This window comes from Pristis pectinata, chromosome 1 (genome assembly GCF_009764475.1).
Source record: "Pristis pectinata isolate sPriPec2 chromosome 1, sPriPec2.1.pri, whole genome shotgun sequence".
NCBI lineage: Eukaryota > Metazoa > Chordata > Chondrichthyes > Rhinopristiformes > Pristidae > Pristis > Pristis pectinata.
In genome coordinates, this window is record NC_067405.1 from 86,055,289 (window position 1) to 86,069,477 (window position 14,189).

Below are 14,189 nucleotides of genomic sequence, written 5' to 3' on the forward strand. Positions count from 1 at the left end.
CAACTTTTAAGAGGCATTGAGACAGGCAAATAAACAGGTAGGAAATGGAGGGATATACACCATATGCGGGTAGATAGGACTAGTTAGATTGGCGTTATGGTTGGAACAGGTATCGTGGGCCAAAGGACTTGTTCCTGTGCTGTACTGTTTAATGTTCTATTTTCCCCTGCAGTTCTGGGCAAGCGGGGACATGGTTCCTGCACCTCTTCATATTTGTAGGTGTACTTCTCTCACACACACACAAATTTGCAAACAGATAATCAATCATCGTTTCCGCAGCTTCCATCACACGAGTTTCATAGTAAGCGTGAGGAAGAATTTTCAGCAGGTCCTGATGCTGTTCCAGCTGGCCAGGCAATGAGCTATAAACTGACTGAAATCAGTTAATTCTCTCTGGCAGAATGAGACTTCCCATTTACAGAAAATAGCACTCTGTTGCATGTATTTCTGCCTATATCATTTTATAACCAGCTGTTGGGAATGGACAAGTGATAATTCACCTTAAGTTTTGCTCCTGTGCTATGGGGATACTCCACTACTTAGGTTGTGTGTTGGCACAAAATATGCCCACTTACATCAGTCACGATTCACCCACTCTTGTATACCACATGTCATCTGTTCTCTCAACATTGTTAATCCTCAGCTTGAACAAAATCACCTGGAAAAATTGTGTCAAAAATGACGCTCAAACCTTTGGTTGTTTGCTGATGGCCTCCACAAGATAATTATGACCAATAGGATGACAGAAAATAGCAATCGCCAGAACGCATCATCTATCCATCTTTCTCTCCAGTCCTGCAGGGAATACAGAAGGAGGGATTAATATTGTTTATGGCATCTGTATTGCAGTTTTAAATCTCACTTCTTGAAGATTCTCCACTATGTACAGATCCAGATAGAGTTATTCCTTGATTTATAAATACTCACTTCAATTTCCACTCTCTGGTTTTCCACACTACGTGTCCTCAACATACGATTCTATTTCTTTCTAGAGTGGACAGAATGCAAAGCAGCAAGATACCCTTAATACATTTTGCCCAGTCTTTCTGAACTACAAAATTTCGCTAACAAAAACTTTTCCCAGGAATGAAACCCTTCCTATGTTGAATACCATCAGGTAACACCCTGGGGATATTTCCATATGCACAGTGAACTCCTCTCAACACACTGCTTTGATAAAGCAGAGCCCCTGTAAAGCTAGGCTAAAGGTGGATGGTAAAATGCAAAGCCTTTCCCTAGTAATACACCTCTCAAATGTAATTGCACAGCAGGACCCAAGTACCAGCCATAACCCTCATTTCATATCTCATCCCCAAAGGGGGTTTGGGAGTAGATGGGTTTTTCCAAGTTACTCCAGTCTCCATTTCAGCTTAGTGAAATCTTCAAAATTTATCCAAAAAGGGCATGTTTTCTTACAGAAGATTGGTTGACTGAATTGATTTAGTTGATATTGACTGCATTGTAGCTATGCAGACATTAGGAGAGATTCCTCCACATACTTTTGTCCCCATTTTCTAGCATGTTTACTAGGACCAGTTGTAGAGATGCAAATGCTGCCCTGATTGACAGGAGCTGACACAGCAGAAGCCTTTGATGGACAGGTGTGAGATGTTCCTATGCTAGAACCACAATGGGCAGTGCATTAGTAAAATAGGGCAACTACTTTACCATCATCTTCCATACTGTAACTTTAGATATCTGTTACTGCAAAGGAAAACCAAATTTCTGTTGCCACAATTTAAATTTTTCATTCTCTTTAATCCCATAACTGATCACTCACAGAAAATGTCTTCAAACGAACCATTGACTAAGTCTGCCAACATTTATAGACGTTAATCTTCTTCTAAGTCTATTGAATGGAAGGCTTAATGAGTCCAAACCAGGAGAGGGTAAGTAGTTAGCTGGTCTGAGATAGTAACAGTGTCACAGTGCTTCTGAGATTAGTAACCTGCAAATTATAATTTTGAACCAAAGATGGAAAGCAAGGAACACATTAGTTCTTCAGAAGGCCAAAGTTTTGATGTCCTTTCCCAAAGCTGAGCAGCACCTTAGAAGTAATCTCTTTGTACTTGAACTGTTTTCTTTTTAAACTGATGGGAAGTACACAGAAATGTGAGGGATAATGTTATATTGAACAATATAGGGTACTTGATACCAACACTAGCAGTTAGAATAATGGTGTCCTCTAACTCCAGAGTGAGAACTTTTATCCCCCCGTGATAAAAGTGTGTAGCTGCACTGTCTGAAGTGGGTGTTAATGAGATAAACAGAATCAACTCCAGCCATTTGTTCCAAGTTAGCTGGAGTTGGCACCTTCAACTTAGAGGAAGATGGCACAAACCAGGAGTGCCAAAACCACTCTACATAAAGTCTATTCTTTGGAGTTTTAACAATCGATAAACTTGGCATAGAGCTTACTTACTGATTGACAGTCTGCAAGCCGGAACTTCTTTGTTGTCCAAATGATGAAAAATATTGATGCTACACGAAAAAAAAGTGACACATTGAATCAAAGTATTCTTCAAGAGGACATCCTGCCTCGATTGTGAGGAATTATCTACCTAGCAAAGTATTTTGAAATCATGTCCTCTGAAATGGAGGGATCACACACAGTTAATTGTAATGTCAACAGAATTGTAATGTATCCATTCCTCTTTCAGTTTGTACTATCCCATTCTTCATGTGAATCCAGCAAGTACCAGTGGTCTATTCTGTAATTGGATTAGTTTACTCAATGAGATCAGTCCATAACCCAAAACTAAAAAAAAGTTGCAGATGCTAGAAATCTGAAATTAAAAACAGAAAATGCTGAAAATACTCAGGTCAGGCAGCAGCTGTGGAGGGAAAAATGATTCAGATTGATGGTATTTTGTGAACCTTTAACCCACTTCACCCTCAGGGAATGCTCCCATGGTGCTGAGATTTAAAATAGTTTCTCTTGAAGTATGTTTGCATCTATCATGAGTTGCCAGTCAGCATTCTTGATCTTGGCTGTTTATGCACGTTTCCAGTTTCCAAACTCTGGTGGAAATGAAGATATTCTATACCACTGTAGCGCAGATTTACTAAATTTATTTAACACTTGATTAAACAAGTTTACTCCATTTGCATCAGCGCTAATGTTGAGTAAGATATCCAATAACAACAGGTCCTCCCCAGATTATGACAGGGTTTCGTTCCTGTGAACCATTTGTAGCCCATACAGTTCACTAGTTAGAAGTGTGGCTGTAAAACAAGTTCCCAGGTGGCAGAATACGCTTGCAGCCCTGAAACAGCTGGTAAATCTATCCCTCCAGCCTTCCAAATGCTCGTTTGTATACGTGCTGTACACATCAGGCTTTCGTAAGGCTTGGGAGGACCTGTACATAGTCACATCTTACTCACTTCATCTTTTTCTCCTGGGCAGACCTATCTTTAAGCTTGAAAACCTCAACCCAACCCCTCCACCCAACCTTCCCAGCTAACTTGCAGTGCTCCATAATTGCCCATCAGTGTACACACTCTCCTTGCCCTCAGAGCTGGCAACCAAATCTTGATAACTCTACTGACATAACCCATATTTCACTATTGTAGATCTTTCTAGTCAACTGGTCAGTCCACACTAGAGGAAAACTGAATTTTGGATGCCCTAAACTCAGGGATTTAATGTTTCATTAGTATGTAGTTAGGCCAGCTAGAAACGCTAAGTATGAGCAGTTTTTATGCTTACCTATGACAGCAAAGATAAGTGTGTTTGTGAAATGTCTGTACAAGGACAGCTTCACAACATTCCTTCTCAGTTTTAACATCTTCATTGTCTGGGTCAAGCTGATAAAGATGTGTCAAATGGTTAAAGAAAATAGATAGAAAACAAAATGAAAAATCCAACTGTGTCACATGTGGAAAGAAAATCAGACACAATTTTGCTCAAAGGTTAAAAGAAGGGACAACAGCAATTGAGCATCATCTCACTCAATTTGATTTCCAAACAAAAACAGTGCAGGACATAAATAGCAACCCCCAAATACCATCACGTTTACGTGCATTCACTTCCCACATCTTATATTACATTGTTCCCAACTCAACACCTGAACAGATTCCTGTAAAGGTTGACTTTACTCAATGGTCATGGTTGCTGAAGCACAGCAAGTGCTGTGGAAGGCTATAACTTGCCCACTTAAGGCTAGATGCTTATGGGGACCATCTACACAGCACTTGCCGTGTTTCAGCAACCACAAAAACTATGTCCTCAGGCTCAGACCTGGCTTGGATTGATCAGTCATGTTGGTTGCGTATTAATTTATACCCCAGACCTGTGACTGAGAACATAATAATTTTGCCAAATTCTTCTCACTTCACAATGCAAGATAGACCTTTTGCAAAGTACTCTTGCTAAACTACTCTATTCTCCAGCTATTAAAGCCAAAAAATCATGAATAGTTTAGATCACTCTCAATGTAATATTGTTACTAAACCCAAACTTGAATGGTTTACCTCAATTATCTGGCAGACATTTCCAAAAGAAATTAGAGATTGGTTAGAGTCCAAGGGTTTATAAACTATGTTTTGAGAGTAGATTTTGTCAGAATATTCTATTATTGATCAAGGAATAAATAGAAAATAGAACAGAAATCCTCTTTGCTTAATAAACCCAGATCCAGAAAGGATATCCACCAGCAGAGGGCAGTGTCGAGAACAGCCAGAGGGATAAAAGCCAGAAGGGTCAGGTCGAAATTCTCCTGAAAAAAAAGGAAGGAAAGGATACCATCAGGTGAAACTGAGAGAAAGAAAGAGAAAGAAAGAAAATAATGATTTCCAGTTACATTAGGAATTCACAATGTAGCAGCAGTGGCATGTGTACACTGAACTGTGAGAACATTGTATTAGCTAGGGTCTACAATTAACTTCAATGCATCTATATCACTTTACTGATGATGGACAATGTGGGTTGAATTAATCCAAATTGTTTTTAAATTATCCTTATGGGAGCAAAGCAAAAATTACATAACACACACACTGCTCTGCATTGGAACCTGCATTCCATTGGTACAGAGCTAATATCCAATTTACGGTAGAACTCCAGCCACACAATTACAGACTCATTGCTCGACAGCTGTGTCTCTACGGCAGATATCAACTCACCAGTCAGCAGAAACTGCATCCATTTCGCTCCCACTCTCCTCAAATATTGTTAAGATCAGAGACTTGTTGACTTCTTCCTTTTATTTCCCACCAGTGTCCCCCAAAGTCAGCAGTTAGTCAAGAGCTTTGCAGCTTCCACCTAGTCTTCCAGTCCCTTAATGGCAGAATTCATATTTTGACAACCACTGACAGCAGATGCCTCACCCACATCCTGCTGCAACATAGACCTAAACATTCACCCGAGGAAATGCCTTGGAGCTCTTACATTGGTTGGTTTGTTTAGGTTACTTCATCAACACCTCATCTCATCAGAATATTCCTTTTGTCCTGTCCATCCTTCCCCCTTCTCAAACTTGAAACTACCCCATGTTTTCTCCTTTCCAATTCTGACAAAGGTTCTTTGACCTGAAACATTAACTCTTTCCCTTTCCAAAATGTTGCCTCTTTTAGGCTTTCAGCATCTGCAGTGATTTGACATTCAGCTGCTTCATTCAGCTTGGTAACTTGCCTCCATTCTGTGGGTCTTATCACCATTTCTCCTGAAGATACCAGCTCTATACTGAGTAATGGTTCCACAGATATAATTGGCTTCCACTACCACACCTAGGTGTTCAGAATTCATGTGGAGAACAAGGCAAGATTTAGCCATGGAAAGAAGCTCAAGAGAACCTGATTGCATGCTCCCAATGACTATATAATTACACAATCAAATGAGGATCAGAACTCTAGCCAATATTTTCAAACCTTCTAGCACTGAAACCAATTCCAGCAATCCTACTGATATCAGTTTATGATCAACTAATAATCAAATACAAGTCCTCCCAATTTATTGGAGCTATTCACTGTCTTAGTTAGCAGACCACCATAAATAGAAAATAAATGATGAGGACAACAGGACTCGATAGCATCAGTTTTCTGCCATGCAGGTGTGTTAGAACCAAGCTTAAATAGAAAAATAATTTCTTTATCAATGTAACAAAGGAAAAAGTCAATATCTTTGAGTATAACGTAAAGGATATCCACCAGAGTATACAGGAGTCGATGACTGAAAGACTGATGTTCCCTATGAGAGCCAAGGTAACAAGTGGGGCCTAAATCAGGAACAAAACAGGGCCAATTTTAGTTAAAGTGAAAAAGATTAGAGGTGAAGTGTGCCATTTTTTGACCACTTCAGCAGAAAAAAAGTGTCTGGAGATGGTCTGGTGGTGAGCATTCAATGCTCATTTGGCACCCTCACCACTGCAGCTCCTGGAAAGGTCAACACTTGCTACAATTCAGGGAAGGACTATTTTTTTTTACAATGGTGCAGCTCGGAAACGTTCTGTGAACATGTGGTTATCCCCGGGACGCACCAGTTTCTTCCTATATTGCAGACATGTGGGCTGGTAGGTTAATTGGCCACTGTAACTTGCCCCTAGTGTGCAAATGAGTTGTGGAATCTCGAGAGAGATGGTGGGAATGTGGGGAGAGTATATAACAAAAATAGTGATAGTGTAGGATTAGTGTAAATGGATGGTTGTAGGTCAGTATGGACAGTGGGCCGAAGGGCCTGTTTCCATTCTGTGCACCTCTGACTCCACAAGAGTTTGCTGCCTTACATTGTACTAGTTGCTACAAAGCAACTGAGGGCAAAATTGATAAATACAATCACCCAGATATTTCATTTGCACAGTAAGTAGGATGCTGCAGATATCAAAAGAAAAGCAGAGCACAGTGCTTGGGATCGGACATTGGTTAGTAATCTCTGACTCGGCAAAGTCTGAATAATCAGCTTAGAGCGGCCAACAACACCAATACCACAGTTATTACACAGACAAGAGTAACTGAGATTAAAATTAAAACAACAATTGCTCTTTTGGATAAAGGGCATCGTTTGACAAACTTCAGCATATTCTGTGGTACCTACTCTCAATGGGCTACCTCCTTGTATAACTGCTACTTACTCCAGTAACTCGAAGGTTGCCTTCTATAGTTGAGAAAATTAAATAAAGGATGCCAACACCAATCACTCTGTGCAACATAGCTCCCAAACGAGGCCTAGAGCAAAGAAGACATCACAGTTATTTGATATGTTATGCAGATCAAAGAGTGCAGCAAAGATAACAAATCTTAACAGCACGTTGCTGAATAAAGTCACATTAGTGCCCCACAGAAACATGAAACACCAATGCTTTTCTGCCATGATTCAATAGTGCCACTCTGTCAAAGCATTACCCTGGTTTCAAATACATCCGGGGCTTTGTTCCTCTCCTCTAACATAATGAACCTCTAAGAAGTTGGCTTCCTCTAGCAACTAGAGGGGGAAAGTTTAAAGGAAATATGCAGAACAAGCTTTTTTTTCTTTAAACAGAGTGCTTGGTGCCTGGAACGGGTTGCCAGGGGGAATAGAGAAAGTAGATATGATAGTGGCATTTAAGAGGCTGCTATATAGACACAAGAATACGCAGGAAATAGAGGGGTATGGATTATGTACAGGCAGAAGAGAATTAGTTTAATTTGGCATCTTATATGGCACAGACATTGTGGGCTGAAGAGCCTGATCCTGTGCTGTACTGTCCTGTGTTCTAACTACCTCCAAGACAGAGACTCTACCAGCTGCCTAAACTCTGCAACTCCCTCCATGTACTTCCTTGCTTCTGAGGTAAGGACATTGCTAACAGGGGGAGGGCAGGACCAGGCAATGGGCTGAGATCAGGCTTTTCCAGCCACTGGAGGAGAGGGGTAGAGGTGGGAAGCAGCAGCAACCCAGGCTCCTGGGGGACAGCAGGTAGTCAAGCCTGCCCAGTATCTGTTTACCCTAGGGCAGCTGGTACTGCCTTCAACTCTGATAATGGTTTTTGGGAGAAAACAATATTAAGCATTTTAACAATCAGAGAAATGATCAAACCCCATGGTGACAGAACTGAGCTACTCTAATATTAAATGGTGAGTTTGCAGAGTGAATGATATTCTCCACCACAGTTGACCATTTCCCCCACAGACAAGTTTCCATTCCCCTCCTCCTAAACACACTACCATCTTTAACAATACAAGAAATGGAAATACGAGTAGAGCATTTGGCCCCTTAGCCTGGTCTGGACATAGGGAACATTAGTCTCTCACTCATCAACTCCTGTATACTCTGGTGGATATCTTTTACACTGAATATACTCAGCAACTGAGCCTCCAAAAATTCACCACCCTTTTATCTCAGTTCTGAATGGCAACCCTTTATTTCTGAGATACAACACCTAGTTCTCAACACCCCATCCTGTGGTAACATTCACGCACCTACCCTGTCAAGCCCTGCAATAATTTTGTACATTTCTATGAGATTCTTCTAAACGCAAGTGTATGGGCCCATTCAGCTTCATCTCTCCTCTTACAACAAAGCCCCATCCCAGTAATCATCTGGTAAACATTTGCTGCACTCCCTCCATTTCAAATATGTCCTTCCTTGGGTATGGAGACCAGACAAGTAAAAAAATATTCCAGATGTGCTCTCACCAGGGCCCTATATAACTGAAGCAATACATCTCTACTCTTCCCCTCAATTCCTTTTGCAATAAAGACCAACCTAACTTTTGCCTTCCTAATTGCCTCATGTTCCTGCATGTTAATTTTCAGTGATGTACAGGGACTCCCAGGTCCTCATGAATATTAACATAAGGGCACTAGGGATGGGCAATTAAATGCTGGATCAGCCTGCAAAGGCCACATCCCTTGAATGAATTTTTTTTAAAAAAAACTTTCAATCTCTCACCATTTAAAGATTATGCAGCTTTTCTTTTTTTTTCTCTACCAAAGAGAATGACCTCACATTTTACAACATTGTATTCCGTCGGCCATGTCATTTCTTGTTCACCTGGATGAATATTCTTGAAGCCTCTATGCTTCTGTACAACGTACATTGCCCCCATTTTGAATCATTAGCAAACTTGCATATCTTACATGAGCAGTAAGATATCCAAGTTTGCTGATGAGCATTCCCTCATCCAAATCATTAAAATAGAGGCTGATCCAACACTAATCCCTGCAGTCTCCCAACCTGAAAAAAGACTATTTATTCCTATTCTGTTTTGTCCATTAAATTCAATTCATACCAGTATATTACTCCAAGAAACATTAATTCTGTTTAATAACCTCATGTGTCTTCTTATCAAAGCTTTCCAAAAAGTCTAAATATGCATCAACTGGTTCACCCTTCTCCATTCTGCTAGTCACAACCTCGAAAAGATCCAGATTTATCAAACATAATTTCCCTTTCATGAGTCTATATTTACTCTGCCAATCCTATTTTATGTACCGTTACCATTTTGTTAATAATGAATTCTAATACTTTCTCAATTGCTTTCCAAAGGATTACAGGAATTACTTCACAAGATGTACTTAGTTCAACCCATCATTTTAATAGTCATACTCAGTTTTGAGAGCTATGCCTGCCACTAAGATCTAGCACATGCCATTGTTACTGCTCATACTTACTTCACAATTCCATATCCAAGACTGACTATGATGACCAAAACGCGAGCCAAGGAACGCTTCAGCGCAGAGAGTATTTCTGCAAAAATCGCTGCTCCTTGCACTAAACAAATTAAAAAAAAATTGTTGGTTACACAAAGACTAAATAACTTCAGCAGGAGAATGAACTGCGACAGGACTTCATTCACTGAAAACTACAAATGCAGGGCAGTGTTGAAACCAAGGGTGGCATAATTGCACATCAGAAGATCTGAACTCAACATTTTTCACTGACCCTCAGAGTAAAAATGAAAAGATCCCAGATGGCCAATTGGCACAGCTCAGAGGACAAGTATAGAGCGCTGAGAGTGTATCAGCTACTTAATTACCTCTAATGACTTGGACATGGTGTGTTCAACTTAACTCCAGCAAGCTGTACTCTCTTTTGTTTTTAGAAAGAAAATAATACAAGTCATGTCGTCAATACCGCTAAAGGAGGTTTCTTCTAGGAAGCAGTGTAATATGTGGCACAAACAAACCAGTGGCACGAAGCTTCTTTTAGATGAATAACTATGATCAGAGAGGTGAATGACAGTGTCGGAAACAGATTAAATGCAGAGTACTGCAAAAGGACACTGTTCATCCACCTCTGTGATCAGATTCAAAACTAGTTCAACTGCTTGGGGTAAACTCTGATCACGAGCACTACAAGAGTTAGATTTGGCATTTCCAACCCTAATCATTGCATAAACCAATCTAGTAAGCCAAAGGAACAAATAATTCCATGGCTGAAGCACGAGAGGTACAAACACCAGCTGCCTTTCAGTATGGGACTGAAACACCAAGTAGAAGTGGAGAGAATACAGGAAGCAATATGTCAATGTGCCTTTTTCTATACATGCAAGTGTTTGCTGGTGAAACAAAGAGGGAAGTTTACTTTGTGGGCTTTGGTGTTCCAACTCCACTGCGGATGCTTTTCATGCTTTAAGAAAACTGGGGCAAAAAACTGAAGCATCTCCCTCCTCTTCCTACCATCTCTCCTCCTGGCTACCCCCCACCTCAATTATACCAACTCCCATTGCATCCTTATGCTTGTACATCGACAGAACCCACTCCTTCAAGCAATTATCCCACACCTATGGGTGTGCAGATGCTATGTGAAAATGGGCTAAACCAGCTTCCATTGCAAATCCCACCTCCTGCATTGGTCTTAACACTGGTCATAGGTCCAGCTATTTCAGCGATATTCTGATGAAATATCTAGGGGTGGCGAGATGTGGGTGAAAAAGATATGGAGTGCTGCCCCACATATATCAGGCATAGGGTAAGCTAGAAATAAAGCAGCTTTCTGCTCTCACACCAATGGTTAGAACACATGCAAGTTGCATGCAATTGCAGATTTTTAACAACAAACCTGGCTTAAAAACTATAACATTTTATCCATCTAGAAGCAGCATTATAGGATATTTATCAAATGAATTGCAAAACTTTGTATAAAGAACAGGTTTGCAAAATTCCTTACCTGACTCGCCCTTGTAGCGGATGCTCTGGTACTCTGCGTAAAAGACCGCCTTCTCCAACATTCCCAGGAAGATGACTGCACCGATCCAGAACTGGATGCGCAACAGGTCCCTCCAGTAGCAGGCAGACCAAAAAAGCCACAGAGCTCCAAACAGCACGTACACAATGCACATCACCATAAAAAACTGATAGAAAGAAACAAAAGACCTTACTCCAACGTCTGTGCTACCACCTATCGGTATATTTCCCAGCAGTAGTGACACTCCATACGTTTATTTAAATCAGACACAAATTGATAGGTTTAATCAAACTTGGCTCAGAGATGTACTAGATGTGAAAGGTTTTGAATTGGTTCTTTGAACTTTACACCAGTTTACAACTGTGATAAGTAGTGTATTTGTTTATTAAATACAATGCAGGCAAGAACAAAGCACAATCAGGAAACTTATTCCAGGGTCCTCTGAACTGCTTTGTTGGTTTTGGTTGCTCACTACATTCCCAGCTCTTGAGTGGTCACCCAAATTTCTGTCACTTATATGTGGAGATAAGAATCAGATGGAATAATTAAATGGTCCAATCAGGAGATGAAATATGTTGAGCACAGGAATCAATGAAACATGTTGCACAGTCCTCCATGTGAATGTTATCTCAGTAGTTCATACTTTACAAGGGAAGAAGTATTTCACTTACCATGGGGTGGAGAGAGAGTGGGAAAGAGATCAAAGAGATTGGAGAGGAGCAGGCGCTCAGGAGAATTGGTCAATCAGATAATAAGGGAAAGACATGGAGGGAGGGGTCAGACAGATCATTGGTGGAAATGGATGAGTGGATCATGGAGAATAGATGACAGAAGGCCTCTGCCTTAGAGACCCTGGGAATGAACAGGGTCGAAAGCAGCTACAGCTCAACTAAGAGGAGGCCACAAAGACTTAATTTCAGCCAGATTACTGCTGATAAGCCAATGACTCTGAATTCAGGGCACAGTGGGTACCAGTCTTTGCCCTTTGCCTCTTCCACTCCATGACAAACACAGGCCTTTGCAACATTCGCCTCTTACATAGAAAACCACAGGACAGCAAAGTCTGCCTCACACTAATACCTATGCAGAAGATATTGGCTGAAAGGATTTGTTTACTCTGTGCTGAACATCACCACTGAGTTAACCTTGTTTTTGTTTGGAGGATTAACTGTGCAGTAAAATTAACTGTAAAGTATTGCCCTTTAGATTTGTAGATTTAAAATCCCCATCAGCAATATACTGAAAAATATATCTGACATTCTGGACAAAAAACAGCACTGTCAACTCCCACAGAAGTTTAAACAGAAACAAAACAGGAGCTGTTATTAAAATTTTACTGAAACAAAATTGTTCAAACTTCATTAAAAAGGACATGATCAAAACAAGTTTAATACTATAGAATCCCTTACTACACATCAAAATTCAAAGTGTAGGTTAAAAAACATTGTTCATAAACAGACAATGAGAAAACTTGCAGCGAGCAAACTTTTATTCCCACGTTGCTAGAGAATAAAGGAAATGTAGGTGTCAGGCTTTGCCTCTTGCTGTAAAGCAAGTGTTTGGGTGGGGGGGTGGTGGGGGTGATTTGCTGTGCCTTAATGCTGACATATCATGTGAGATCTGAACACAACCTCCAATCCGTGCTGACAGAAGGGCTGATAAGGCTTTGTGACCTGGCAGGCATTAAAGTCGTTACCACTAGTGATGGGTTCCGATATTCTGGCCTGTGGTGGGACCGCATGGGAAAACATCCGAGAGGAGCGTGCACGTAATCTGCAACTGCAGTAACTGGGGTGTGCCATGCCTTGCAAATATTTCAGCAGGGCTACTTACCATCATGAGAGGCCAGTCTGCTGGGGAGATATATTGATATTGTCCTTTCATTTCAACAATCACTGCAAAGGATAAAAGACATTAAGAATGCACTAAAACCAAATTCAGTTAACCCATTCACTTCTCCTATTCAAATTCTTTTCTCCAATAACACTGACATTGATTTTTTTTAATTACTCAAGATGTTATTTTGAACATTGTACATACACGCAGCATATCATCACAGATACGGACCATTCTACTGTGGGCTTTTGTCCAGCTATCTGTCACCATCTCAGACATTCACAGATCTCAATAAACATTTTATTTCCGAATTTCCATTTCTACTATTTAACTCTGCAATGAAATGTGCAATTGAAGACAAATGATAAATATTACAGCTCCCACCGAATTATTTGAAGAGCAAAATGTTTTGCCAGTCAACATTCAATTTTCAACCAAAATTGATGCTGATTACATTTTTCATAATGCTTTACTGGGTTTTTGAAGGATTCAGTATCCTGAGATGATTGGATACTGTTAAATGTATGAGACATGGATTGTCATTATTCCTGTTTCAACACATTTCCAGTTCTGTTTGGATCAGTTTGACATGAGAGAGGAGGGCAGGACAGTTTAATTCAAATGTATACACTCAAATAAATAATCAGAACTTACTTGTGAGGGACAATCCATCCTGCTTCACTGCTGCAGCCTCCCTCTTTGTTTTTGTCTTCCCCTTAGTATCATTCATCACTGGAGCAGTTGCTTTTCCTGTGGATTTGCTGCCTTTACTGCTTTCTTGATTCTTTGTCTCCTTCTGTGAGGCTTGGATTTTAATTATGAACAAATATGGTCCATCTTCCCAACTTCTGAATATGCCAGGAACCTTTAAGGGAAGTACAATAAACAAGCTGAGAAATTGCAACAAAATCTAAGATGAATTAGATTCTTAAAGTAACAACATTTTCTGATAAAGAAAAAAATGATCTTTTTTTCGGGCAATGGACAAGAAAATGTGTACACCATACTGGGATAAATATGACTGCAATTGTTCTTCAGTCACACCTTGCCATTTCTATAAGTTGGATTATTGCCTATGGACGAAAGGGCAGGCTTAAGCTGTCAGCAGGATTGCCCTCCCCCTGAAGCTGCCACCTTGCTACAGTTGTTTAATTCTACTACTGGATTACAATCACATTATACAAAACTGGAAACATGAAAGTTTTGTGCAGAGGGACAATGAAAGAAAGCACATCTGCAATTGACATTTGTT

The 14,189-nt window shown here is 40.3% G+C and overlaps 1 protein-coding gene across 2 annotated transcripts in view; it reads right to left on the reverse strand.

The window, feature by feature from the left end:
* Positions 1 to 14,189, reverse strand: part of LOC127570933 (transmembrane protein 87A-like) — a 50,751-nt gene that overhangs the window by 15,118 nt on the left and 21,444 nt on the right. For both annotated transcript variants that reach the window (XM_052016892.1, XM_052016898.1), the window contains 9 exons: positions 13,592 to 13,802; positions 12,935 to 12,996; positions 11,084 to 11,267; positions 9,586 to 9,685; positions 7,065 to 7,158; positions 6,139 to 6,212; positions 3,710 to 3,816; positions 2,423 to 2,481; positions 692 to 795 (listed from right to left, as the gene is read on the reverse strand). In XM_052016892.1, coding sequence (XP_051872852.1) covers positions 692 to 795; positions 2,423 to 2,481; positions 3,710 to 3,816; positions 6,139 to 6,212; positions 7,065 to 7,158; positions 9,586 to 9,685; positions 11,084 to 11,267; positions 12,935 to 12,996; positions 13,592 to 13,802 — 995 coding nt within the window. The remainder of the gene's footprint in view (positions 1 to 691; positions 796 to 2,422; positions 2,482 to 3,709; positions 3,817 to 6,138; positions 6,213 to 7,064; positions 7,159 to 9,585; positions 9,686 to 11,083; positions 11,268 to 12,934; positions 12,997 to 13,591; positions 13,803 to 14,189) is intronic.